Below are 11063 nucleotides of genomic sequence, written 5' to 3'. Positions count from 1 at the left end.
CTGAAGATAGGTCATAAAAATTCCGGAGAACCCCTTTAAAGTCTATAGTAAAATATAACACATGCCGCGTACAAAGAGGAATATTATCAACCCCCTCATACCAGAAACCGCGGGTTTGCCAATTTTTCAACACATTTTCCACAAATACAGTTTCGACACTGCCCTTACCTCTTTACGGATGGGGCATGGGCCTGGCTGATTTATCAGTTACATGACTAAAATCCGCGCTAGCTACGAGCCGCTCTTTGATTCCCCCTCTGCTGCTGAAGGATGCACCTAATTTATGTCGAGATATGCGCCTCCGTTCCCTTGGTGGTAAAATGACCCTAGCCCCTGACTGGAGTCGTTTTTCGCCAGCAGTTGCAGAGAAAGCAAAGCCTCTAGGTGTAATGACAACGCCCCCGTTGCTCCTAGAGGCTCATTTGCATATATTAAAGCATCATTTTTCTCAGCAATGCGGGCACATAGGAACATGGGACCAACACAGATGCCTTCAGCTGCACATGTAACATAGATGAGAACATAGTCCTACCACTTTACAAATCACTGGTCAGACCACACATGGAGGACTGTGTACAGTTCTGGGCTCCTGTGAACAAGGCAGACATAGCAGAGTTGGAGAAGGTCCAGAGGAGGGCAACTAAAGTAATAACTGGAATGGGGCAACTACAGATCAACATTAGGGTTATTCACTTTAGAAAAAAGACGACTGAGGGGAGATCTAATGACTATGTATAAATATATCAGGGGTCAGTACAGAGATCTCGCCCATCATCTATTTATCCCCAGGACTGTGACTGTGACGAAGGGACATCCTCTGCGTCTGGAGGAGAGAAGGTTTGTACACAAACATAGAAGAGGATTCTTTACGGTAAGAGCAGTGAGACTATGGAGCTCTCTGCCTGAGGAGGTAGTGATGGTGAGTACAATAAAGGAATTCAAGAGGGGCCTGGATGTATTTCTGGAGCGTAATAATATTACAGGCTATAGCTACTAGAGAGGGGTCGTTGATCCAGGGAGTTATTCTGATGCCTGATTGGAGTCGGGAAGGAATTTTTTTGCCCCTTAACCCTGGGTTCACACCTGAGCGTTCCTCAAACACGCGTTTTACGCGCGTTTTTGTCGCGCGTTTTTATGCGCGTTTTTTGTAATAGTAAACGCGCGTTTGCCGCGCGTTTGTGTCATTGACTGCAGTGTCCTATGGCCACAAACGTGCGTCAAAACGCCCCAAAGAAGCTCAAGTACTTGAGCGTCGGGCGTTTTACAGCGCGTTCGTACGCGCTGTAAAACGCCCAGGTGTGAACCCTTCCCATAGGGAAGCATTGGTTTTCATGTCTTAAGCGTTTTACAGCGCGTTTGAACGCGCTGTAAAACGCTCAGGTGTGAACCCAGGGTAAGTGGAGAAAATTGGCTTCTACCTCACAGTTTTTTTTTTTTCCTTCCTCTGGATCAACTTGCAGGATAACAGGCCAAACTGGATGGACAGGTGTCTTTTTTCAGCCTCATATAAACGATGTTATATGTAACAGCTCAGCCAGTTACGTAGGTACAAAGCTGCTGACAGATGCCCTTTAAGCAACTTTCTAAATATTCTTCATAAAAAATATAGAACTATTTTGTTTCAGGCATGTGGAAGTCCTGGACCTTCATCTAGCTGGTGGCGCTGCAGCATCAAAACCAGTGAAAGGGAGTGAGTTCAGGTTGGAAACCATAAGTTGCCACAAGGTCCGATATAGGGTCAGTTCTGCTAGGATCAGATCACAAACTGATTATCGGGGGGTCGGAGATTGGGTTGCCACCCGGCCGGTGTCTCAACAATATTTTAGTGGCCCTGCCAGTATTTTTTATACCCGCAATATTAATTGCCGGTGTTTTCCTATATGGACTGTTACTAATGAGCGCTTTCATTGTTGAGCGCTCATTAGTACAGCCTTTACCCCAAGCCCCCCTCCCCTAGGGTTAAGAAAAAATAAATAAATCACCTCCTCCATTTGATTGCGCCGCAGTGAACACTTGCTGCAGACTGGAGGACAGGACCTGCGAGACGTCATCAGGCTGGAGCACAGGTCCTGTCCGGAGCTTCCAGTCAGCAGCGAGTGTTCACCGCGGCGCAATCAAATGGAGGAGGTGAGGTTTTCTTGTGCAAAAGCAAAGAAGGGGGCACTAATGGGGGCACTACTCTTACTGGGGGCACTAACGGGGGCATTACTCTTACTGGGGGCACTAATGGGGGCATTACACTTACTGGGGGCACTAACGGGGGCATTACTCTTACTGGGGGCAATAATGGGGGCATTACACTTACTGGGGGGCACTAACGGGGCATTACTCTTACTGAGGGGCACTAATGGGGGCATTACTCTTACTGGGGGCACTACTCTTACTGGGGGGCACTAACGGGGGCATTATTCTTACTGGGGGCACTAATTGGGGCATTACACTTACTGGGAGGAACTAACGGGGGCATTACTCTTACTGGGGGGCACTAATGGGGGCATTACTCTTACTGGGGGCACTAATGGGGGCATTACTCTTACTGGGGGGCATTACTCTTCCTGGGGGGCACTAATGGGGGCATTACTCTTACTGGGGGGGCAATATTAATTCTGGTGCACACTAATGGAGACATTATTTTTTCTGGGGGGGGCACTAATGGGGACATTATTACTGGGGGGCACTAATGGGAACATTATTATTACTGGGGGGCACTAATAGGGGGGCATTATTCTTACTGGGGGCATTACTATTACTGGAGGCATTAATATTACTGGGGGGCACTTATGGGGCAATATTAATTATGAGGGGCAGTAATATTATTAGGGGCACTAATGGGGGGACTATTACTTCTGGGGGTGCTAATGGGGTCATTATTAGTACTGGAGGACACTGATGGGGGATTTAATATTATTGGGGGACACTAATGGGGGCATTACTATTACTTCGAGACACTTATGGGGGCATTATTAATTCTGGGGAATCATTATTAGTACTGGGGCATTAATATTACTGGGGGCACTAATGGAGGCATTATTAATTCTGAGGGGTGCTAATGAGAAGCATTATTATTATTGGGGGGGCTAAAGGGGGCATTACTATTACTGGAGGCATTAATATTACTGGGGGGGCACTATTAATTATGAGGGCAGTAATATTATTAGGGGCACTATTAGGGGGACTATTACTTCTGGGGGTGCTAATGGGGTCATTATTAGTACTGGAAGACACTAATGGGGGCATTAATATTATTGGGGGACACTAATGGGGGCATTATTAATTCTGAGAGGTGCTAATGAGAAGCATTATTATTATTAGGGGGCATTACTATTACTTTGAGACACTAATGGGGCACTATTAATTCTGGGGGATCATTATTAGTACTGGGGCATTAATATTACTGGGGGCACTAATGGAGGCATTATTAATTCTGGGGGCACTAAGGGGGTCATTATTAGTACTGGAGAACACTACTGTGAGCCACATTATGACATAGCCATGTTAAGCCACGCCCCCCCCACGCCCCCCCTTTGGGGTGTTGGCTCACTTGGCCAGTATTTGTTGTGGTAACCCTATTCCGAGATCAAACTAATGGGTGAGGATTACAGCCCGGCACTGCCCCCCAGCCCGCGTCCTGTGCACACATCTGTAACTCCATTCACTGTGGTGACGTCAGACACTCAGCTCTCATAACCAACAAGTCCAACAACACTTGTCTAACGTGACCTTCGGCTTATAAACTACAACGCCCCTGATGCTTTGCGTCGTGACGTCAGTCCGAACCCCACCCACCCCGACCACTAATCATCTTCTTTCTCCATAAGCTCCGCCCATCAGCCCTCGATGATTGGTCCCCTTCCACGCCACCCCTGAGCGACCCAATCACGACGCTCCCTCCGCTCGCCGCGCCCACCGTCCGGAAAGAACCGAAGCTGTTCGTCCCCTTCGGAAACCCGGCCTCGGTTGGCTTTGTGACGTCACCGTCGGAGCCGCCTCCTCCCAGTCCTGCGCGGTCGCCATCTTGAGTCTGTGTTCTTCTCACTGCGCCACGATACACGGAATCACCTTCTCCCAGGGACTAGCACCCCAAAACCCCCCCACCTGTTTCCCCCCTCGCAACCCCCCATCTCCCCCCTCATATCAACAACCCCTGCCCACCACCATCACCTCAGCAAAGTCTGTAGAGGGGCCGAAGTAGCCCCCCTCTCCTAAATTCGCCCCTTAGCCCACCTGGCCGCCGTGTTACAGTGCAAACCACACGTGGACTCATGTGATGTAGCCAAGTGACATTGTGTACAGACACTAAAGGGGGTAATAATGGCCGTGGAGGGCACCAGTGTCCATGAATCCTCCTCCCCAACATCAAACCATGAAAGTGAACACAACCTCCTCTTCCTCCCCGCCGAAAGGTCGAGTAACAACAGAGTCTGTGTCCAGAATAACCCTTGTGTCCACAGGTCTGGAGTGGGGGGCTGGGATGGGCTGAGGGGGGCTCCTCACGATTTTCAGGGGGTCTCACAGCAGGTAAAAAACTGTGCCATTGTCATGTCATGTCTCTCTTCCTGACACCATGGGGGTATTACTCCACGGTGTCTACCTGTAGTCATGGTGATCTTCTATGTCAGTATTTTAGTTTAGGGGGGGCAGCGAGAGGAGACCCCTGAAAGCTCAACCCATCCCCCTCATGAAGGGTTAATGTTAAATGTTATGTTGTGAAAAGGAAAAAAAAATTATATATTTATGGACTTGTTGGGGGAGGGGTGATGCAAGGGTTAATTGGGTGCTGGTCAATGTTGTACTCGTTTAATGCTGTAAATGTAAAATGGTGGAAAGGCTACTTTCACGCTTGCGTCGTTAATTTCCGGTATTGAGATCCGGCAGCGGATCTGAATACCGGAATTAAACGGATCCGTTTTGGATTTGCACGTCAGGAGGCGGTTGTGTGAAATCAGAAAAAAAAACAAAAAAAACGGATCCGTCCCTAAACACATTGAAAGTCAACGGGTGACGGATCTGGGTTTTTTAGGCTCCTGAACGGATCTCTTTCCATTACGAACGGACGAGGACTATTTCCGCTATTGAGATCCTCTGCCGCACCTCAATACCGGAAAACAACGCAAGTGTGAAACGGGACTTGAAAAAAAAAAATTGTGCGGTTTGATGATTGGAGATCACGATTTCCCAGGACTTGTCCGTGTACAGGACTGGAGGCTGGTTTTCGGAAGCAGCTCCGCTCCCGTCCACGGGTCATGGGTGATATTGGTTAAAGTAAATGGGCTTCAGCTGCAGTACCGCACGCGGCCTGTGGTCGGAGGGGGTCACTGCTGTTGGTTGATAGCAGACAAGTGTTTCTAATGACTTACTGTTCCTGGTTGTGGAGGACACCATACGGGTATGTCCATGCCTGCCCCGCGTCTAAGAGCAGCGACGAGGAGGACCCCATTAAAGGGTTTGTCCAGGGTTTTATAAGTGGCGGCCTAGGTGGTCGGTAGGGGTCTGACACCCTGCACCGCCACCGTTCAGCCGGTCTTTGTAGCTCTGTCAGCACCATCGACATTGTATCGGCGGGAGCTCGCCATACCGCACTGACTCCTGTGAGAGCAGCGCTGTAGTTGCAATGTAGGCATGGACATACCCTGGACGACCCCTTAAAGGGGTTCTGCAGTTTTCTTTAAACTGATGATCTATCCTCTGGATAGATCATCAGCTTCTGACCGTCGGGGGTCCGATACCTGGGACCCACGCCGATCAGCTGTTTGAGAAGGCAGCGGCGCTTCTCGCTGTTTACCGCCGGCCCAGTGACGTCATGACTAGTATCAACTGCCCTGGGTGCGGCTAAGCTCCATTCAAGTGAACCGAGCTTAGCCGCACCCAGGACAGTGATACTAGTCATGACGTCACTGGGCCGGCGGTAAACAGTGAGAAGGCCGCTGCCTTCTCAAACAGCTGATGGACAGGGGTTCCGGTTGTCGGACCCCTGCCGATCAGAAAACTGCAGAACCCCTTTAAGTGTATGTTCACATGGTTGAAAGGCACATTGGAAGTTGCCAGCATGTTTTTGCGAATCCGTGGTGTATCCACAGCGCCCTGCACTCGGGTTAATCCGCGTGCGACTCCTCGCGACCCTATGGTTTCCGCTTTAGGATGGGGATATGTCACAATGTAGATTTTCAACTTTGCGGCAGAAATCATCTGCACCATGTGAACTGTGGCGACAGTTCCCATTGAACTCAATGGGTCGGCGCATGCAAAATACCACTGTGTGAACTCCCCCTTATATGTTATATTCCATAATGTGACTAAGCTTGAAGCCGGCAACCCTGCCCCATGTACAATCTGACAAAATGCCAGTCGGTGGATTTGGATCGGGGCTCACTTTTACACCATTTATTCCAAAACGTTGTGCTCTGTTACCAGCTTGAATGCAGGATGTCAGAGTGACGGAGGTGCGTGCTGCAGCTGATGCCCGGATCGCTTACACCCTTCACATGACGCGTGCTTCCCCTTATATAAGGCCACTCCAGAGGGGCACAGAGGCCTTTTCTACTAGCACGATTCATGACCTTGATTGTTATTCACATGGGCCGGCACCCACCAGGGCACTGTCAGGGGTGCTGTGTGCGTGCCCATGGGTCGCCCAGAAGCAGTCGATTCCTAGAAATCTCTTCTGCCGTTATGTTTATTCTTTACATGATCTCATTGTTATTTCTGTAACATTGTAACAAATTGTATCTGTTCCGGGGAAAGCTGGTTGACAACGGACCCGGCCACCACCTCAGCTCCCGCAGGGTTGTCAGCCAGCTTCTGAGGGGATTTGGGGTGCTTTTTGCTTCCCTGTTCCGTTTTGTGGAGCTCACCCCTGGGGGCTGATGTAACCGCCGTGCAATAGTCAGGGCCTGGTGTAAGAGAACATGAGAGGCCGCAGAAGGAAGGAATCTGAATAAAGAGGCGGTGCAGAGATCAGAACCTGATTAAAGGGACGGTGCAGAGAGCAGAACCTGATTAAAGGGACAGTGCAGAGAGCAGAACCTGATTAAAGGGACGGTGTAGGGATCAGAACCTGATTAAAGGGACGGTGCAGAGAGCAGAACCTGATTAAAGGGACGGTGCAGAGAGCAGAACCTGATTAAAGGGACGGTGCAGAGAGCAGAACCTGATTAAAGGGACGGTGCAGAGAGCAGAACCTGATTAAAGGGACGGTGCAGAGAGCAGAACCTGATTAAAGGGACGGTGCAGAGAGCAGAACCTGATTAAAGGGACGGTGCAGAGAGCAGAACCTGATTAAAGGGACGGTGCAGATAGCAGAACCTGATTAAAGGGACGGTGCAGATAGCAGAACCTGATTAAAGGGACGGTGCAGATAGCAGAACCTGATTAAAGGGACGGTGCAGAGAGCAGAACCTGATTAAAAGGGACGGTGCAGAGAGCAGAACCTGATTAAAGGGACGGTGCAGAGAGCAGAACCTGATTTAGGGTTCATTTACACGTCTACAACTGTTTTGTGGTCCGAAAATTGCGCAAAACACGGACACCGGCCATGTGTGTTCCGCATTTTGTGCACCGCACATGGCGGCCACTATGATAGAAATGCCTATTCTTGTCCGTGGCTGCAGACAAGAATAGGACGTGTTCCATTTTTTTTGTGATGCCGCCCAACGGAGGTGCTGATGCGGCCCCATTGAAAATGAATGGGCATCCGTTCCGCAAAATTGCAGAACGGATGCGGATCCATTTTGCGGATGTGTGAATGGACCCTTAAAGGGACCTCGCTGTCAGTTACTGGAGGTAGCCCTCACACTGAGTTGTGCCTCTTCTGGTCTCTGTTCCCAAATACTGACAAGGTACTGACTGTGTGAAAGCAGACTAAGGGCTCGTTCACCCGAACGTATTTAGCGTTCCGTATACGGAACCATTCATTTCAATGGGTCCGCAAAGATGCGGACAGCACTCTATGTGCTTTCCGCATCCGTTGCTCCGTTCCGTGGCCCCGAAAAAATTGAGTCCTGTCCTATTCTTGTCCGTTTTGCAGAGAAGAATAGACATTTCTATAATAGGCCTCCTGTTCCGTTCCGCAAATTGCGGAAGGCAAACGGCCGCCATCCGTGTTTTGCAGACCTAAAAAAACGGCACGGTCGTGTGAACGAGCCCTAAGGCCCCTATCACACGGCGAGTTTTCCCGCGTGGGTGCAATGTGTGACGTGAACGCATTGCACCCGCACTGAATCCTGACCCGTTCATTTCAATGTGTCTGTACATTTTCACGCATCAGTTCTGCGTTGCATCAAAATTGCAGCTTGTTCTATATTCAGCGTTTTTCACATAGCCCTCACCCCATAGAAGTGAATGGGGCTTCAGTGAAAAACGCATCAAAGCGCATTGCACCCGCGCTGAAAAACCTGAATGCAATTGCAAACAAAACTGACTGAACTTGCTTGCAAAATGGTGCGATGTTCACTGAACGCATCCGGGCCTAATCTGTCACGCTCGTGTGAAAGAGGCCTTAGGGCTGACCTTTTATAGAAGTCCATAGAAAGCAGCAGGAAAAGTTAAAGGGGTTTTCCGGGATTATGGCCCTTGTAGTGCATGGTACCGAATATAAAAAAAATAAAATCACGCTCCGCAGCTCTCCTGTTCCAGCACCCTGGCTACCTTGGGCGATCTTCTGGTGCCGCTGCAGGCAGGGACAAGGCAGTGATGTCACACTTGGGGACAATTGGGAACATGCCGCCACTGAAGCCAGTCATTGGCTTCAGCAGTACAGGCGAACCCGTCTGGAAGTAAACGAGCAGAGGACTGGAACATCGCAGCTGTGGGTCACAAGCAAGTATGATTATTTTTTTTTTCATTGGATCTAATTAAAAAGGGTTATAATTTTGGAAAACCCCTTTAAGGGCCAGTTTCTTGCCGTAGTGGTTGCCTGACTTTTGGGATGTGGCCAGCACTGATCTTCTGCTAGTGTATGAGACAGGATCCCCTGACAGTAAGCGTATGAAACCCCAGCCTCCCCAATTATCCTTCAGGGAAACGGAGATCGAACGGGTTGCATTTTAACATGTTTAATAATTTTAGATAAGCGTGGCAGTGTTCTCAGGCAGCCCATTATCCCCCTCCAAATATGGCGTCTTATTTGTATTGGCAGATGTGCGCGGTAACCATTTACCTTGGCTCCTTTAACGCGGCAGAAGGTAATCTGCTATACGGGGATGGACGTAGCCCAGACAAGTGAACCGTCACGCTGTCAGTGAGCTCGGTGAAGCACAGGGCGGTTTTAGTTACCAGTATTTTTAATTTTTTTTTGCATCAAAGCCATCAGTAGGACCTAACGGAAGAGATGGTGATGTGTAGTACCGAGTAGGATGTATGATGGCGGACGGCGAGATGCGCAGGCCATTCCAGAGACGTTTCATTTGACCTTTCTGTTCTCATCTTTTGCTCAGGTCTCTGGCAGCTTCCTATATAGTCTCACATTAACGCTGGGTTCACACCTGAGCGTTTTACAGCGCGTTCCTACGCGCTGTAAAACGCACAACAGGCAAGAACCAATGATTCCCTATGGGAAGGGTTCACACCTGGGCGTTTTACAGCGCGTACGAACGCGCTGTAAAACGCCCGACGCTCAAACAAGTACAGGAGCTTTTTTTGGCGCGTTTGGGCCATAGACTCTTTGGACAACACTGCTGTCAATCACCCAAACGCGCGTCAAACGCGCGTTCACTATTTAAAAAAACGCGCATAAAACGCGCGTTTGAGAAACGCCTAGGTGTGAACCCAGCGTAAGGGCTCGTTCACACGGCCGTGCTGTTTTTTGCAGTCCACAAAACACGGATGGCGCCCGTCTGCCTTCCGCAATTTGCAGAACGGAACAGGAGGCCTATTATAGAAATGCCTATTCTCCTCAAAACTGATCATTTTTGCGGGGCCACGGAACGGATGCGGACAGCAGACAGAGTGCTGTCTGCATCTTTTGCGGACCCACCGAAATGAATGGTTCCGTATACGGAACGCAAAATACATTTGTGTGAACGAGCTCTAAAGCTGCATTCACACGACCGTATGTAATTTGCAGTCCGCAAAAAATATAGATGATGTCCGCATCACATCCGGAGAGGACATGCAGGGGCCACTGGACAGACGTGCGGATGCGGACAGCACGCGGAGTGCTGTCCACATCTTTTGTGGCCCCATTGAAATGAATGGATCCGCATCCGACCCAAAAAAAAACAAAAAAACGGATTGGATGCAAAGCAAAAATCCGACCATGTGAATGGGGACCTAAGTTTTAGTAGATCAGGCGGTGAATAGCGAGCGCCGAGTTGTGTTTGTCGGATTGTTGGGGACAATGTGATTTCCTGGGGTGTTTGTCCAGATCCCGGGCCGCCCAGGGGAACGCCCGTGGCCACGGTGTAAACTAAGGTGAAGATTTGGGCGCAGAAGTTAGAGCCGTCGGTGCTCAGAAGGGGTTAATCTGGCTCTCTGGTTACTTCTGCTTTTGTAAAATGGCAGCTGGGGGAGGGGGGGGGGCAGCTCATGAGATTGTCACCTCCCAGGCCTCCTCCTCCGCCCACCCTCCATCTTTATGACTAGTATTTGCAGCCATGAGGCCTCGCCCATGCCCACCGACCTTTGAACCAGCTTCTCCTTTCTTCTCTGATCCCTCCCTCCGAGCTGCGGCATTATTTAATTTTTTTTTTTTTTTTTTTACAATTTCTCCCTCCTTCAGATATAAGAACCAAGAAACAGCACCCAGCTATCTAAACCCGTGATTGCCCAACCCCACAGCTCCTGCTCTTATCACCCATTTGTCCTTCTGCTTGTCTCTCTCTTCTTTTTTTTTTTTCTTTCTTCTCTTTTGGTTAACCCTTGCCCTCCTGAATCTGTTTGGTGTCACTTCAGCCCCCTCATTCACCCCCCCACCCCCCTCACCTTGCCCAGATAACAGGAAAATCGAGAGGTTGCTAAACCCCCTAAGTGTTATTACTGTGATACTGAGGATGTGAGTATGTCTCCCCCACACTGAAATCTCTTTTCTCAGCAGCCCCCACATTGGTGAGAAGCGTCCCCAGCACCCA

General features: G+C 49.6%; 1 protein-coding gene across 3 annotated transcripts in view; it reads left to right on the top strand.

Moving 5' to 3' along the window:
• Window positions 1-4075: 4075 nt before the first annotated feature.
• ZC3H4 (zinc finger CCCH-type containing 4) overlaps window positions 4076-11063 on the top strand; it is a 42437-nt gene continuing 35449 nt past the window's right edge. For 2 of the 3 annotated variants that reach the window (XR_006391220.1, XM_044305557.1), the window contains exon 1: window positions 4076-4403. Coding sequence is in view for 2 of the 3 variants with exons in the window: in XM_044305557.1 (XP_044161492.1) it covers window positions 4312-4403 (92 nt within the window). In the remaining variant the exon portion in view is untranslated. Of the gene's footprint in view, window positions 4404-10731; window positions 10988-11063 lie in introns of those variants that run through there. The other variant, XM_044305558.1, reaches the window with a different exon arrangement.

This window comes from Bufo gargarizans, chromosome 9 (assembly GCF_014858855.1).
Source record: "Bufo gargarizans isolate SCDJY-AF-19 chromosome 9, ASM1485885v1, whole genome shotgun sequence".
NCBI classification, from domain to species: Eukaryota; Metazoa; Chordata; class Amphibia; order Anura; family Bufonidae; genus Bufo; species Bufo gargarizans.
This window is presented reverse-complemented; position numbering and strand designations above follow the sequence as displayed.